Here is a 19,316-nt window from a genome sequence, read left to right as displayed (position 1 = left end):
CAAGTAATGTCGAGTGTTACGTGAGAACAAGAAAAATAAATGCAATGTGACTGTTATATTTTTGAAGTCTCGATAATGGCTTAAAAATCAGTAACAAAACAAAATACTAGTAGAAACCCATTCAATAAATGTTACCGTGACATTTACTTGTGTTTCGAACCGAATAAACGTTTCAAAATAAAAAAAAAAGACAGTAAAATCTTATTCAACTAAGTAGAAAAGTAACTCATCATGCCTTTGATAACATTTGTGAAATATTTGTTTTTTTCACCACTTTTTCTAACGTTTGTTTAGTGTAAAACTGATACTTTCTCATTTAACCGATAAACTCCTAAACTACAAGTCACATAACACTGAAATTAGCATGAATTAGTAATTACACACCAAGGATGGTTTATAACGAGTAAAATCTGTGTTTGGATGGATGAATAACGCATACTGAAATATATTGGCAAGTTGAAATGCAAAATGTTAATTTCATCTTGCTAACACGTTTCTATTACTTTTGCGTGTGTGCAAATTCATTCATAGCTTGAAGTGGCTTAATTTTAAATCTTCCATATCTATTTAGCGATTGCTCAAACGGTTAGGAATGCGGCTAGTACGCTAAATGTTTTGGTTTCGAATCTAGCTGATGACATACAAGGCATTAAAAAATCTTTTAAAATCAGTACTATATATATATATTATTATGATATTCAATAGAGAATTTGTTCTGTCATAATAAATACGAAATATGCATGAATTAAAAAATATGCTTAAGCGTATTTTACGACCGGGCAAGGCCCCCCTCCCTGCTAGTAAAAAACTAAAATCTTTAATTTCATCTTTTTGATGATGCATTGTGGGAAAGATGTTGGTGAATTAACGTTTCTGTTTCTAAAGACTTAAAAATTACTTTATATCCGCCAGTTTATAGATTCAAGATATAGAATTTCGAAGTGTCGTGATATCACATAAAAGTCAACCATTTTAATAAAAAAATGAATCAATTACTCGACGAGTCTATCGAAATTTTATAGGAATTTAAAAGCATTTAAAATGTCAACTAAAAAGTAATTTCAACTGATTTTAAAATTCTGTACAAATCCTCAGTGAAAATTTTAGAAGATTTTTACGCATGATAATTTTATAAAATAAATGAAAAAAACTTAACTTATATTCGTTATAGTTTCATATGAATTTCGTTCAATTAATAATTTAACGATAAAACGATATCCTAGTACTCAAATTCACCGCCGAAAATTATATTAAAAGGTAATAGTTAAAAAAACAACAACCAAACAAAAAACAGACCAACACTAATGACAGAGTTGATAAAAAAACGCAATGTAAATGAAAGTAAAAAGACTCCCGAGCAACACCGGGTAAGTTCAACTGGATGATTAATTAAAAAGAAGCAATAACAAATGGAATACCTAATATTTTAAAGGCCAGATTAGTGATACACTAAATTAAATTTGGTGATATTCGTTTGTAATTTTATCGTAAAATAAGCAGAAATATATTTTAATTCACGCAGATTTCTTATTTCTTATTAAAAAAACAATTCTCTATTGATTATTATCCAGTATATAGTAATGGTTTCAAAAGTTATAAAAATATGACTTGGGTACCATCCACTAGAATCAAAACAGAACGTTTAGCGCTTCAGCCTTAGTTGTCATTTATCTCTTCAGCATCGTTACCGTCCAGGCTACTGACAGATGGATACAAAAGTTAAAAATAAAGAGACTTTTAGCTATGAATATTTAATTTTGTGTAAGTACAAAAGTAACAACAGGAGTAATGTTTTATTCGACTTATCCTGCTAAAGTCAACTGTTTTGGCTCTTTAGCAGCCATTTTCGCCGGCTAAAAAACAAATCTAACGCCCAAATACCCTATATATCAAATTTCAACTCTGTAGATCAACTATCCAGAGAGGAGTTTGGTAGAGACTTTTCGCACATACACAGACAAGGTCACTTATATATATATATATATATATATATATATATATATATATATCAGAGAGAGAGAGAGAGAGAGAGAGAGAGAGAGAGAGAGAAAGAGAGAGAAAGATATATATATATATGCAGAACTAGATATAGATATATAAATATTTCAGTGTGATTGAACGTTTTCATCTTAAATCCTACGCAATCATACTGAATGTAAAAACTATGCATAAATAGAATTTACAGTAATGGTGAAATGAAACCTATTATATAATAAAAAAAACGAAAAGATGACTAAATAATTAACGTTCGTTTTTCAAAGGAATATGCAAATTAGTTAACCTTCATGTACTTGCTACTATATCCATGACTAGGCATATCAGTAAGTTCGTTTTAACACTTTTAAATAGAAAAAAAATAGGCTTTTAATATAAATGTCAGAGTGAAAAGAAAACTCAGCTTATACATTGCCCTATATATATGCAATAGTTTTGTGCATCTTAACATTAACGATATGTTATGTACATTATGCATTTTCGAAGAATATGTCGAGGTAGTTCCATAGCCGCCATCTTATGAAGAATATGTCGAGGTAGTTTCATAGCCGCCATCTTGTTCTATATGAATTCGTGAGATTCCTCATGCTTAAAGTGAAATTACATACAGACAATGCAGAAACATACAACTTCTTAATATTCTCGTTAGTTGAGAAACTCTTAAGGTCATCTCATTTGCATATTAATTTGATAAATGAACTTTCATTAATTATCTCATAGTTTACGAATTAATTTTCATCTAAGTCAATTCCGTTTTGAAGACAATGTTTTCAATTCACGAAAATATTCTTTTATAGAATCCTATTTCTTTTATTTTTGTCAAATAGCATGTGGAAATGGCCGCATTCTCTTCGTCAATGGTTTGAAGTTGTATTCATTTTAAAGTGTTCATTAATTTTTAGAAATTAAATGGTTTGAAGGAAAAATCACGATTGTCGAATGTGATGCAATGTTTCTCAACCACATTCAAAACACTGAACAATGTGTTGATATATTACCGTGATTCAACAGAATTCCACGGTATAATTTCTTGACTCTTTATTTTTTGTTACTCATTTTTCAATTACATTCGCTGATAGATTTTCCAATTCTATTTAGTCTCAGTATCATTTTTTTATCTTCAAAAACAATTATCAGGATTCATTTATGGAGGTCGATGCCTTCTCGCAGGATATCTTTGTTATCTTCGCTACAATCCTTGAAACACTTCATTCATCTACGAATATTACAGCATCGTAACAAACATTCTGCAACACAAAAATAATCTAAAAAGATTCATACTTACGTCATTAAAACAATTATTAAACTGTTTACATTGATGTTAAAATGGCTAATATTTTGAAAAAAAGTACCGTAGCAACAGCCTGGAATTGTCTGTGTGTAGACAGACGTTAAATACATAAATACTTATTAAAATATATTTATACTCTGATGAATCCATGCATTCCTGGATTTGTAATCTAGCAAAGTTTCTGAGTTCTCCTTCTTCTATATAAAAGTAGAGCGTGTACAAACAGAAATCAATTGTATGTCATATCGCCAAGAAATGTTAACAATATGTATAAGAGATAAATATTCTTGCAATTTCAGTTTGTTTTCTGTATGTTAATGTTTTTTAGTGGCAAAATATGGACCAAAACACCTATTTGAAAATTTAAATATTTCAGAGTTGCATTAAATTGGATTCCTAGCCATTAAACTCCAATGAACCATAATTCCCTGAATTTAAATTTCTTCTTAAGACTCTTTAAGTTTAAGTCTTAAATTTTAGACATTTTCTTGAATCAAATCAATTTAATAGGGTTTAATCAAAATTAAACTATCGACTAGCTTGTAGATCGAATAATAAAATACGGATCTGATAGTTTTGTCATATCAGCAAAATTGCGATTCCCACATTATAGAACAATTGTATTGAAACTATAATCTTTATATATAAAAAGGTATATATATATATATATATATATATATATATATATATATATATATATATATGAGCAAACAGTTAATAAAATATGTTAAAAAACACTTTGAAATGAGTTAAAAACATATTTAATCTTAATAGGAAACACTAGATAAATGGATAGTCCTTAATCCGCGGAGTTTCGAAGAAAAACTTTCCTTCTCATCAAAGGGTAGGAATTAGCAAAATGCGGGATCGGATTTTGCATGCAGAAGTATTTGATGAAACAACAAGTAAGTCAAAGATCTTACTTGAAAACAAAAAAAGTGAAGCTGAGGGAATATGGTAAAGAAAAAGGTGATTACACACGAATGGATAGTCTGGTGGAAGATAAAAAATCCAGTGACGGTAAAATCCAAATGTAAAACTTCAAGAAAGTTAAAAGAATTTCCATTTGTAAAAGTAAATTCCAAGGAAATCCCGTAATTGGAAGAAGATGGTCCATAATAACCCAAAGGCAGAAATCCATGGAATAATTCACAAAAATGTGTACAAGGAAAAAAAGAAAAGATTTCAATAATATTAATAAAAGAAAAATAAGATGTGCTTTTCACTCTACTTCCGAGACATAAATATAAATAAGAAAGATCTGGGAAGAGAAAGAAGAGAACAAAAATAAAAATAAAAATAAATAAATAAATAAATGTTGATAAAGTTAAATATAAAATAAAGGGAAACAAAAGTCAAAATGACCCAGACAGGAAATGTTAAAGGCGCGAAAAAATATATAGGGCCAAAATAATATAGGTCAACTGAAATGTACAGGTCATCACTTAAAAAATGTCAGCAAGAGTTGTTAAAAGACACTAAAAGGAAAATAAAATAAATAAATAAATAAAAAATAAAATATAATAAAATATAAAATATAAAATATAAAATAAAATAAAATAAGAATAAAAATAAAAAATAAAAATTATTTAAGGGGAGAAGATGGCCGGTATCAGCAAATTCAGGAAAAAAAAAAGTAAATGCATATAGTAAAATGAAAGTGTGGGTAGATTGATACATTAGATAGATAGGAAAGTTTAAAGAATAAAACAGAAAATGCAGATAAAAAACCGGCCATGCAAAGAAGAAATAAAGAATTAAAATAAAGGATTATTAAATTATAAAGTATTAAGAAGTATGTCGAAAAACGATAAAGTTAAAGAAAAATCTTTATGTCTATATAAAGGGTAAAAGTAATAACTATGTAATTTCAAAATTGCTATAATTAGATTTGGACTTATGTTTACAGAAAGAGATCAGTTCATTTTTAGAATTTATTATATTGTTACTTTGAGGGGAAGTAATTATAGTTATAGCTTCGGTTGTACAGAGGCGACATGATTTAGAGCCTGTAGTATAAGACTTAACTTTTTTTTATAATAGTCCATTTGATTGAGAAGGGGGTATTGTTAGAGTTAAGTTTTTTAATTAAAGTGGTTAGAGAAGTTCCTTGGTTATTATTAGAATTATGGTTGTTAAAAGAAGAAATATGGTTTGATATTCTTTTCTTAATTAATGTTGAAGTAGCGCCGATATATGTATGTACTTTATTAAAAGCTCGAGGTCTGGTATTAATATTAATTTGCTGATTTGTATTAGTTAAATAGTTTGAATTTTGTTCATAGTGTTCAACAAATGGTGGGACAATATCTGTATGAGGACTATTTTGGAGGGGATAATGAGTGTTGTTAGTGTTAGGATGGCTGTTAGGAGAAATATTATTATTCTCGTTATTATTATTATTATTATTATTATTATTATTACTAGTTGTATGATTGTAGATGGAAGGGTTGCTCGAGTGGTGTATTGGATTAGTAACTATATCAGATGGAGGATGGGAAGGAGAATAACTCGAAGACGAAATATTAGTGTCTGTTATGGGAGGATTGCGTGGGAGCTCAGTAATAGTGCAAGAATATATAACATCTTTATGGATGCAATCATTATTGAGTGGGAAAAGATGTTTGTTATTACAATTACAGTTAGTTTTGGGTTTAATTGGGAAAGGGATTTTTTTTGGCAGATTTAATTTTTTTGTTATTAGATGTTAAGATTCTTTGTGCTAAATTAGGCATTGTTGAATAAGAAATCCGGATTGAATTTTTATTGAAAATAGAACTATATCTGTGTGGGTATTTGAAAGAGTTTTGTACAATGTTGAAGAATTCCTTAGGTATATTAGTTTTGACATTTAGGCTAAATGGAGGATTAAACCAAATATTTTTCTTTCTCCTGATGCGACTAGGTGGGTTAGAGGCATTGCGATTAGTATTTTGGTTTGGATTATAAATGTAGACTGGTTCATTGTTATTGATAGCAGCAGATATTGTTATTTGAACTGGTTTCTTACGAGTCATATTGTGTGTGATTACAGATTAAGGGCGGCCCGCAGGAGGAGCATAATTGTTGTATTTAATCTTTTTCTTGTGTCCTGAGTTCCATAAAGCATTATTGAAGAATGTAGCATTTTGATTAAAAGTTTTTTATCAGCAGAAAGAGCAGAAATTCCTTTAGAGACAGATGGTACTATAGATTTTATAATTGAGTTGGGGTGATTAGAAGATTTATGGACGTATAAAAGCGTAAGATTAGGTTTATGATAGGGGCTATGAGTTTCGGTGTTAAGATTAAGTGTAACATCTAGAAAATTTGAAGTTTTTTTGTTTGGTTCGATAATTATAGAAAGGCCAAAGTTATTGAAGAAGTTATGTAATTTTTTAATTGTTTTGTTGTACTCTCTTGGCCTGGCTGTTGTAATAAAAAGGGCATCGTCTCTATAAAGACCCCATTGGATATGTTTAAAGTGGTATTTAAGTTCTTTCAGTAAGAAGAGTCCCACTAAATCTGTAACTTCTGCAGTCAGAAGCACCCATCACGATGTCAAAATTATCAGGGGTATCCTTTCTAGTCCAAAGCTTATTGTTAAATTGTATAAGGGACTTTCTCGCTAGGAGAATTAATTTTATTTCTAAATTAGTTAAGTCAGAATTTCTTTTAGCAAAGATAAGAGCCTTACTTAAAAGGATCGGAAAAATTGATTGATAATAATTTTGGATGTCAAATGTTATGAAGTTAATATATTATTAATTATTAATTAATTAATATTTATATAGATATAAAGATTTTTCTTTAACTTCATCGTTTATCGACATACTTCTTAATACTTTATAATTTAATAATCCTTTATTTTAATTCTTTATTTCTTCTTTGCATGGCCGGTTTTTTATCTGCATTTTCTGTTTTATTCTTTAAACTTTCCTATCTATCTAATATATCAATCTACCCACACTTTCATTTTACTATATGCATTTACTTATTTTTTATTTTTATTTTTATTTTTTTCCTGAATTTGCTGATACCGGCCATCCTCTCCCCTTAAATAATTTTTATTTTTTATTTTTATTCTTATTTTATTTTATTTTATATTTTATATTTTATTATATTTTATTTTTTATTTATTTATTTATTCTTTATTTTCTATATATTTATTATTTATTTATTTATTTATTTTATTTTCCTTTCAGTGTCGTTTAACAACTCTTGCTGACATTTTTTAAGTGATGACCTGTACATTTCAGTTGACCTATATTATTTTGGCCCTATATATTTTTTCGCGCCTTTAACATTTCCTGTCTGGGTCATTTTGACTTTTGTTTCCCTTTATTTTATATTTTATATTTAACTTTATCAACATTTATTTATTTATTTTTATTTTTATTTTTATTCTCTCCTTTCTCTTCCCAGATCTTTCTTATTTATATTTATGTCTCGGAAGTAGAGTGAAAAGCACATCTTATTTTTCTTTTATTAATATTATTGAAATCTTTTCTTTTTTTCCTTGTACACATTTTTGTGAATTATTCCATGGATTTCTGCCTTTGGGTTATTGTGGACCATCTTCTTCCAATTACGGGATTTCCTTGGAATTTACTTTTACAAATGGAAATTCTTTTAACTTTCTTGAAGTTTTACATTTGGATTTTACCGTTACTGGATTTTTTATCTTCCACCAGACTATCCATTCGTGTGTAATCACCTTTTTCTTTACCATATTCCCTCTGCTTCACTTTTTTTTTTGTTTTCAAGTAAGATCTTTGACTTACTTGTTGTTTCATCAAATACTTCTGCATGCAAAATCCGATCCCGCATTTTGCTAATTCTTACCCTCTGACGAGAAGGAAAGTATTTCTTCGAAACTCCGCGGATTAAGGACTATCCATTTATCTAGTGTTTCCTTTTAAGATTAAATATGTTTTTAACTCATTTCAAAGTGTTTTTAACATATTTTATTAACTGTTTGCTCATATTATAAGCTCTATTTCCTATTTGGTTTTATCGAGCTTTTATATCTGGCTGAGATAATTTTATAAATATTAATTCTTTAATATTTATAATTTACTTTAATTTTACCATCTTGGATCATTTTGGTAAATTCAATTGTAATTTTCATTACACACACACACACACACACACACACACACACACATATTATTGTATGTGTGTGTGTATTTCTTGTTGCTGCAATGTGTTATAAGTAATACGCGTAGCTAATCCAAGCTTATCATATTTATGCAAACGATCATGTCCGAAATTGATTCCTAAGAGAGAAAACCCAATATAACGTGTGATGATTTAGTTGCCGAGTGATTCTATGAGATTTATTTCAATTGAAAACTCAACATTTTTATGACTTCTTAATGAACAAATTTACCCCTTGTGCTGAAAGAGCAAGGTTTAAATTTCTAATGATAAATCACATCGACAAAGTAAAAACACACCTTTAGCTGAGTTTCAATTGACCGGTGACGCTGATTACACTTTTAAATATTACAAGTATAAAAACGTGTACGAATGTTTGTAAGAGTAACAAAAACAATGTCTTCTCCGGCCGCATTTTTTTTTACTAGTATATAAAATGAACGAATAAATTGATCTTTCCTATAAGAAGGTAATTTCTGGGGTGGTGGTGGCCAAGACAGATACTACCGCAACATCCTCAACAAGACGAGATAATGACATGGAAGGTGGTATTATGACATTAGAACAAATACTACACGACACAAATGAGAAGGCAATCTTGGAGAGGAAGGTATAATAATAGAACCGATACTACACTAGCCACCTTAAAACGGAGGTGAACGCATTGATAAATCGCCTATAATTGTTTCGGCCATTACTCAATTTATTTACTTCTTATCAAGTATGGTTAGCTAAAAAAATCCTTTGCCAAACCCCAAAGTTAATGTAGTATTGAGAGCTTTATACCCTCGAAGAAATTCCAACAGAAACTAAACAGCTAGTCGTGATGCATCTCAAAATGTACCGCTACAGTTGCTCACAGAAACCACTAGTTCAATTACTTTCACCGAAATAGATCATTTGAAAATGAAGCTTCCTTTAGAACCGCTAGCAACCACTTCAAAAAGTGTTATAGAAAACATGAGCGAGTAATATGCTCAAGTCGTTAAGTATAACGTGGCTGAGTAAGAGCTCGGTTTCTAGCCGTCTTCGTAAATACCATAGTCCTGAACATATAAACAATCTCTATTCCAGCCATCATCAATGGAGCAGACGTGCTTTGCTTAGTATCCGACAAAGCCAAATGTTTACAAAGAACTCTACAAGTTTGTGATCCGACTACAACCTATATTTTCCTCTAAAACTAAAAATAATCTGAGCGGCATCCGTATATCTGTTCGGAATGTTGCCAAACTGTCCAAAAACATTGATGCCAACAAAGCAACGGACATTGACAATATTTAAATTTTAGTGCTTAAAAGCTGCAACCGGAAGTAGCACCTTTTTCACACAGAGCTGTTCTTAAAAGAGAAATGCTTCTCAGTAACCTGGAAAACTTCGTCGGTTTGCTCAGTGAAGATCAGTCTTTTGCATTTCAGTACAAATCAATCAATCACTTGTGCATAATTTGCTTAAATCCGTGATAAACCGATAAGTTGTCAATCACCTCAGCAGAACAGCATTATGAAGTTTATTCTGCAAAATAAAGCGTTGATGTACTGCCTGTAATATTACTCAGAATCAATAAATCTATTGACGGCGATTTCGTTTTTAGAGCAATAGCTCTTAACATATCGAATGTAAGGTTTCGTATAACGGTCTACTTCACAAAATTTATATCTATAGAATACCTAAAAATGTCCTCTCAATCGTCAAATCCTTTCTCTTTGAGAGATTCATGAAAGCGGTTGTTGATGGGCAGAAGACCGAAGCACCCAGAGACCCATTCCGAACCCAACACTCTTCCTGATTATCATCAATGATCCTCCAAATCACATTTTAAGATCATTCTTGGCCATATATGCAGACACCAAAATCATCTACAGCAACACTTTGAAGAGCAGCAACAACCAGGATCTTTTTGATTTTTTGTCTTCCGACCTGGAGCACGTTATAAAACGGGAAAATATGGTTGGCTACTTAGAATGCGTTCATAACCGAGATTTTTTCTTTCACTACTAACGTTCTGATACCCACCTTGCCTCAGTTGAAATAAATGGTCCTCGTCTTGAGCATTGACCATCACTACAAAACTAAAATGGAAGACTTACATCAAATCCGTTACCAAAGTGGCTGGAAAAATGGTTGGATCATTTTACTAATATTTCACCCCTGGCGCAATTCTTTTCCTACATAACAGCCAAATACACATTATGGCGTATTTGGCTTTTATACAGATAGAGATTTCGTATTTGGAGTACTAATTGCCACATCTGGAGATGTACTACTCAGAGCATCTGTTTTAATCTTTACAGAGTACAAAACTCGTAAGCGACGCCTTTTCTATTCTCTACTATGTCTTTCACATGGAAAAGACGTTGCTATTTTTGTACTCAATTATTATTTTCATCATTTGAATTCAATCAAACATTCGTCACAAAACTGGTCTAGTTTCTCCACGTTAAAAAACGACCCTGGTGTCTAACTCTGTCCCGTGGGGAGGCATAGTAAATAGGTACAATCAATTTAATAGTTTTCCTTTCTCTCTCTCAACCTACAACTAAACGGAACTTTTTTCGAACTGCTCGTTTGTGGAATCTAATACTGTAGTACTGTTTCCCAACTAACTACATCATGTTCGTTTTTTAAGTCTTATGTAAATAAACTCTTGTTGAACTGCCTTCTTAAATAGTTATATTCTGTTTCACTGCGCAGCAGAAACTCATTTAATCCTTATCTTTAAGTGGCTTTGAGCTTTGATAAGTTAATACACCTTAATAAAGCCATTTTCGAACATAAGCCCGCCTATTTACATGCCTAGAGTCCGTAGTGGGCCACACTACAGGGCTGTGTGTCTGAATTCATGGAAATATAAGAACATGAAAAAACTAAACCATATATAGTTTCGTGTGTAACTGACAATTACCATTGCATTTTGATTTCGGTGTATGTACTGCTGATAAGTCCATATGTAGATTCATGTGCTGTATATCTCACAAACAAAATCAACTTATTAATAACAATCACAGAGAATTACATGCTGTAGGTGACCCACTGTTGTGACTGAAAGCCATCAGTTTGTGTTTGGCTAATGGATTCGAATTTTATTTTCATAGTATCCGGGCCCTTCAAAAATAACTGGTATAGCATGTTTTCTGACGTTCAATGTTTGATGCAAACATCATGTTCACAATAGGCAACACCCACATAAATATGTTATGTATTATATGTATATACACACAACACACACAACACACACACACACACAACATACACACACAAAACACACATACACATATATATATATGTCAATGGGTATCTATCTTTTTCTATATATGAATTATAGGTATGTATAGGTATGTATACACACACAAACACACACACGCACACACACTCACACACACACATATATATGTACATATCTGGACACACATACACACACATATACATACATATATTAATGAAATGCATGCCGTACTTCATTCTACAAATGGCACATTTACTGACACACTTGATAAATATTCATCCACGCAGGAGCCATTCGAAGACCAATCCCGATAGATTAACTGGACGAATATTCATGTGGTGCATTTATGGAGATTAACCGACCGCAGGAATCGTTGTCTTCTAACCATCTCAATTCTATCACCATCACCCTTTTTCAAAGCGCTATGAATTATCGGAAACACGTGACTGACCAATCGCTAAACATCTGTTATGTTGTCCAATCGACGTTCATTTAATATATATATATATATATATATATATATACTTTTAATTGGTCTTTATATAAGCTGATTTTTATTTTTCATTAAGAATTCCGCTTTGAATATAAGCGTTGTTGCCTGAAGATGTCTCTAGCTACTAAATACTAGAAGACCGAAACATGCTCTTGACTGTGTAACAACAAATTACTGCTTATGTAAAGACAAATTGAAAGTGTAACTTGCTCTACTTTCGTATTGAGCACTCTTGTATTAACCTCGTAATATTTCACTAGTTACCTTTGAAAAATAGCAACCTCAAATTATACAGTGTGCCCCCCCCAAAAAAAAACAGGCTCCAACTCTAATTAGGCCCCGTTTCTTAGTGTTTTGTCCGAATGAAATGAAACTTTGGTCATAACTAGTTTATTATATTCAAAACATTCTTTGGCCTTTTGTTTCTCCGTTCTACAGCATATGTTCTAGATGGCCTCCATTTAGCTTTTTTTGGGGGGGGGGGGTCACCCTGTATATGATTTCAGATCTCGTGTATCTCATTCATAATTTAATTTGAATATTTATTGAAATCAAACAGAACATAAGGGAAATCTAAAGTAAAAAAATAGTTTTTGAAAAAAAAAAAATACAAACATGTCAATGGGTATCTAGCGTTCTTCTAGAATTCGTTATTGTGTTAAAGGAGATAACTTTCGTAATGTTTTCATTCTTTATTTAAAAATAGTTGCATAGTTTTTTCTTACAATTCCTCGAAGTTGAGTTGGTTTTAGCGTCTGAAATTCTCCTATGAAAAATAAATCTTAGTTAAATTGTGTTATCTCCCTTACTTTAATGACGAAGTCTAGAATAGTGCCACTAACTTTTTATCGAACGCACGTTTTCTTTGTCGGCTGCATTATTGAGGGCTACTTCCAAGAAACAGGGTTTATGACATAATATTTTGTTTCGATGTGTTTGTGTTTGTCGCCTATATGTATTTTTCATATTCATGTTTTAGTTACTAAATTTTGGGATGCTATGATGATCTGCTGTGAATCTTGCGGACGCACACACACTTGTATCTGAAAACATTCAGTTTAGAAATGTACATTTTGATGCATAACTAAATTTAATTCTAATAAAATATAAATAAGGTATTTTTGTAGGTGAAAGTGCGATAATTCAACTGGGTGTCTAACCTCACGAAGATTAAATAAGTTATAATTTATAACAGAGGAAGCGTTTACATGAAATTGGTCGATCTGTCGTAAAACATGAGAACCAAACAAAATAATGATTCGTATTGAATAAATATTGTTTCAACATTTAATACCGTCAAAAAGGTTGATGTCCCGTAGAACAGAATCATCTAACAAAATAATGAATCGTTTACAAAAATACTGTGAGAAGTGAATGTAAAAGCAGATAACTGTGCAGACTGACGACCTGAGTGTGTGAAGTTGGGACCCAGACGGTTACAGGGCGCTATTTTACATAGGGAAATCTGGGAAACCGATCTTAAAAGAATCAAGATAATCCAATTGACTCATACGGAATTACTTTACAAATAATGCATTGTGTTTCGGAACTAAAACGTAAAAAAAATGTTGATATGCCGTTGATTTTCGACATTACATGATATGATAAAAGAGGCAGGCCAATTAATTAAAAAATTGGCATTTGTTGAACATAAGTGGTCGTGCAGCTGGCTTTATCTAACCACGTTGGCCATGCACTTAGGTGTGGTCGACTTAGCATTAGTAAAATCCAATAGATTATTTTAAGTGACCGTCTTAAGAGACGTTGGAGAGTGTACATTTTTAATATACACCGAAGTTAATCTTTTACTAAAGTCACTAAGACATTGGCGACAATGCTATAGAGGTCAAAACTATGACGTCTTCATTGAGTACTGAGTCGATTACAATGTAATTTATTATTAGTCTTGACTGAAAAGTAACGGAATTTGGCATGGCATGATTTTGATTCCAAATTACAGAAAACTGTTCAACTGTTGTTTATGGACTCGACGACATTAAAACTGATCGCCTTGATGATTGCCTCAAGCTTAGAGAATTAAAATAAAAATTTACATGGAAAAACATCAGGTGAATAAAAAGTTATTTTAATATGGTAATCTCCATTTTATTAATTTCCCAATATACACAGTTGGACTTATTGGAAAAGAGAAGACATAAACCTCTAGTAATGTGAAATATATATGATGTGTTAGATTACGTAAACTATTAATTTTTTAAGTCGAAGCTAGATTATGCAAGGACAAGGAATCTCCACTTCCAATTTAGGTTAGGAAGTTAACATGTACGAAGAATTTACGTACATGAAGTCCCAAATACACTGTGATAAATAAGTTAGTCTAGTCTTTCATCTTGTTTTTGTTTTCATCTGAAACAAACAGGACGTGTTTGTTCCATTGTCAAGAAGGGATCAGGTGAAGCCTGATATTATGAAATTGTCTAAGGAAACTTGTTATCCAATACTTTATTATATGTAATACTAAGTAACACAGTAAAACAGTCTATAAAAGAAACCTGGAGAATTGAATAGTGTTGTAGTTTATAACTGCTTAGAAGAAATGGAAACAATCTACGCACATAACGACTACAACGAGAGATGAACAAAGACAAAAGATGTGTGTGTAGCTGTGTGAATGAGTGTGAGAGACTCACAGCCAATTCAACACGTCAACTATGAGATTGTACTGATTATATTTTTTAGGATCCAAAAATGTGGGAGTAATGTCACAAACACAAACACGTTAAAATGGTTGCAGCAAGCAAAGATTACTTTTCTCTACTGTCAAAATATTAGGTTAAACATTACCTTCTATTTTCGCTAATTCTCATATATATATATATATATATATATATATATATATATATATAAATATATATATATTTTTATATGTATATATTTATTTCTCTCCCTTTATATATATATATATATATATATATATATATATATATATATGCTTTTACAGTTATATTTCACTCTTTGTGGATATCAATCCTTTTTGTTTAGAAGCTCAATGTATGTTAAATATAACAAGAGAGCATATATAAAATAATAGCAGCATAGTTACATTCCAAGATCCAAATATGCAAAACAGTTCCTTCAGGGTGTTGAAATTTCGGTATATTTTTGGCAGATCCGTTTCGTTATGCAGAAAAAAACGGTTATGATTATGTCACTACTTTCTCTTTTCGTGCATATACTCTTTAAAAGATTAGAAATTATTTGTTTAGATAGAAGAAATATTTGGATTTTCGAATGTAACTATATTGTTGGTCTTTTACACACACACACACACACACACACACACACACGCACACACACACATATATATACTATGTATACATGCCATAAATATATTTAGATAACTTACTATCAAGCTCTATTCATGTATTGCGCACTGTTGAAGGAAATTTTGAAAATCATTAAATAATATATTATATTTCCTTACAATATTATGTGATATGGTGATACGTGAAATAATATATATATGAAATACGTGAAATAATATAAATCGATAGAAAGATCAGAGATAGGTTAAAGTTTATTTTGTACGAAATATGGTTGAGATTACAGAAAGGATATTGAATTTTATTTATGATTCTATAGGTGGCAATTTTATTTGGCTCGCACTGTACTTATATCTATTCGTGTGTTGTTCGTCCGTCGGAACGACGAGAACCAGCTTATCATCCTGTAGTTTAGGATGGAGGGAATAATCGGTAAGTGCGGATATGGCTGATAAGCTCAATCTTTGCTTGCAAAGTTCTATTGCAGTGAGAACAGAGAATCGTAAAAGATGTTGAGGGCTTCAAAACATTGTCCTTTCTGCGCTTCTCTGCATCAAATTTTCAGTTACTTTCATATTTGCAGACATCATCATGAACAGCGGCCCGCCACTTGGCTCTATTTTAAGCTGTCTGCTCCCATGATAACGGATCAACGTCGAAGGCCTTCAGTGCTGCCTTCAGAGTGCCTTTAAATAGTTTTCTCTGACCGCCATAGGAGCGCATGCCATGTGGAGCTCAGCAAACAGAAGCTTTTTGGACAGTCTGTAATCTGGCATGCGGGCTACATGACCAGCCCAGCGAAGCTGAAACTTCATCATCATCACTATCTCCACTATATCTATTTATGCAGTTAAGTATGTGTATATATTTATATATTCGTACGTAGACCAATTATGATGAATTTTATATCACAGCTACGAGGCCAACAATTGGGTAATATACATGACTACGTTGCACGGGTTATATAAATTAAGTAGAAGTGAAATTATGCATAATATCTTTATTTCTATATCTCCGTCTAAGCGTTTCTTTATCTTTCTCTCTTTCCCTCTCCTTATTCTACCGTCTTTCTCCGTAACCCTCAATGTGTCTTAGACCTAACATATTCCTATCTCTTGTTTTACTGTGCGGAAAAAATGTAATTCAGATATTGGAGCTAGCTTTTTCAAGTTTAATACTGTATTCTTATATTTATTGCTTTTAGGCAAGGCCAAATAGAACAAAACAGTGACATTCTTGAATACAGGTAATTCCGTTCCTTCACTCTATTTTCACAATAATATGAAGAGAAATTATGCTAACAATGAAAATAGTTTAAAGGGATAAATATTTATTGATAACAGACATCAGTAAGTTAAACCACAAATTTTGTATCTTCCACTTACTTACCAAATATAATGCAGTAATATTAATGAAGACAATTAAGAATATTTTACGAACAGGCAATGCCTGGCACTCCTGACTCAATATACTCCCTTCTAAAAATATATATAAAATTAAGTGATTTTTAGATCGTTAATTGATTTAGCCATTTTCGAAAGTGACACTATACAACCACCTCTGAAAGTATAGAAGAAATAAAGTGATTTTCAGATCATAAACGGCTTCAGCTATTACCGGGATTATATACACAACTCTCCTAAAATATATATGAAATAAAGTGATTTTTAAATCGTTAACTGCTTCAGCTATTTCCGGAACCAACTCCATACACACACACACACACACACTCCCCCCTCTCTCTCTCTCTTGCAATGTCTGTCGTGACTGACAATGCTATAGAGGTCAAAACTATGGCGTCTTGGATCAACGTATTGTGAGTTTTCTTTGTAGGTTTTCCGTCTCATCTCTCTCTTTCTCAGTATAAATTTTAGCTCGCCAAGCATCCTGATTCCAGGATAGTGCTGTCCATTGCTCACATTCCACACCGAAATCCCTGAGATATCGCTTTAATACAACATTGGATCTGAGAAGCGGACGACCAACAAACCGAGTACCCTCTTTTAAAACACCATGTAATACATTGTGAGGTAGACGTTCACATGACATTCGGTTTACATGGCCTGTCCACCGAAGTCTCATAAACTTAAGTCTCGAGGAAAGTGCACACGAACCTGCCCGTCTGAAGAGCTCTTCGTTTGTCATTCTGTCCTCCCATGACATGCCAATGATTGATCGGAGACATTTTGTATAGGAAGCACTAACCCTGGATTCTCCAGGACGATATGCAGACCACGTCTCAGCCCCATAGAGAATGACACTCAACACACCCGCTTCGTACACACGGACTCTCGTCTTGATGGGTAGTTGCTTATTCTTCTAAACGCGCTGCGTGAGCCTCCCAAATGTGGCAGAGGCTAGGCCAAGTCGCGTGCTAAGTTCGAGGTCAAGAGTAATGTTTTTGGCGATGGTCGCACCAAGGTATTTGAATTTATTCACATTTTCCAGGTTGTATTATCTATTGTAAAATTAACAGTCTCTTATGATTGGGCGAGGATGATGGTTTTCTTAAGACTTCCGAAATGTCTACATGAGTTTGAGAAAGAATCTAGAGACGTTGAAGTTTCTCAACGGAAGATGTCACAAGAGCATCATCATCAGCGTAGAGGATTTCGCAGACAACTAGTTCCTGAACTCTCGACTTGACTTTGTATCCTGAGAAGATAAAGAAATTCCCATCGTCACGAGTGAGGATCGAAACCCCCACATATTTCTCAACATTCTTATATGCTTGTTTAAATAAAGGAGAAGTACATCCCGAACAGGTCTTGGGCGAGCATGTAGGCCTGTTTGGCTCCACGATTGATCGGAAACCGGTCAGACATGTCTCCCCCGTACTGAACTCGCCCATGCATGTTCTCATGAAATGCTTTAATGAGTAATAGCAGGGTAGGGGACAGCCTGATTTCTCAAGGACGAGGAATAGAGCTCCTCTTTCGATCAAGTCAAATGCTTTTGTCAGGTCTATGAAAGCCATATGTAGTGGTTGTCGCTGTTCTCGTGCCTTCTCCTGGAGCTTTCTCACACAGAAAATCATGTCCGTAGTTGACCAACATGCCCTAAAACCACATTGCGATTAAGGGTACACAGTTTCGGCAGTTTTCTGTAGACGTGAGAGGAGCAAACGGGTCATCACTTTCCCGGTTACACTGAGAAGTGAGATGCCACGGTAATTGCTGCAACCCCCCTTGAACCTTTGATTTTGAAAAGTGTTGTAATTTTTGCATCTTTGAAAGTTTGTGGAACAGTTTGTGGGCCCAGCAGTTGAGAATAAGCCGATATATGTGTTCGGTAAGAACCCCTGAGTCTGCTTTGAGGAGCTCAGCGGATATTCCGTCCTCACCTGCAGCTTTATTTTTGCAAAGAGCAAATATTACTTTGGCCACCTCTTGGATGGTTGGTTCTTCGTCTAGTTCATTTAGGGTTGGAAAAGAATTGATTGACCGAATGATCTGGTGAGACAAGTTGCTGTCACGATTGTAATGCCCAATCCATCGACCTAATTTTTCAGAATCGTCCGTGATTGTCGTACCGTCTTTACGTTGAAGGATACCGAGTGATTGCTTGATGGGCCCTAATGCAGACTTTATTCGAGAGTACATTCCTCGAATGTCTTCTGCATCACGGGCTGTTTCAATTGCAGAGCAAAGAGATTCCCAATACTCCTTCACACATTTTCTAGTGACCCTTTGAGCTTCAGCACAGCCTTTCCTGTGGTATTTTCTTTAAAATGGGCAACGCCTTCTTGAGCTCTGCTGCAGAAACAACCTCATCATCACAAACACGCTATTCCAACCCTTTTCATAAAGTGTCCTGGTGTAATCCAAGATCATCCCGCTGAGATCAACTTGACTTCGTCATAACGAAAATAAATAACAAGAGCGAAGT

At 32.8% G+C, this 19,316-nt stretch overlaps 2 protein-coding genes across 2 annotated transcripts in view; one reads left to right on the top strand and one right to left on the bottom strand.

Moving 5' to 3' along the window:
- Positions 1 to 19,316, top strand: part of LOC145248007 (ciliary microtubule associated protein 1A-like) — a 95,715-nt gene that overhangs the window by 1,879 nt on the left and 74,520 nt on the right. The gene's annotated exons all lie outside the window — the stretch shown is intronic.
- On the bottom strand, positions 17,977 to 18,465 carry LOC145247817 (uncharacterized). The gene has a single exon (XM_080109447.1). It carries the CDS (start codon positions 18,463 to 18,465, stop codon positions 17,977 to 17,979), a length of 489 nt encoding a protein of 162 aa, XP_079965573.1.

Source organism: Euprymna scolopes, chromosome 26 (assembly GCF_053919585.1).
Source record: "Euprymna scolopes isolate OS-2025 chromosome 26, ASM5391958v1, whole genome shotgun sequence".
Lineage (NCBI taxonomy): Eukaryota > Metazoa > Mollusca > Cephalopoda > Sepiida > Sepiolidae > Euprymna > Euprymna scolopes.
The sequence above is the reverse complement of the archived record's forward strand: the minus strand, read 5'-3'. Positions and strand labels throughout refer to the sequence as shown.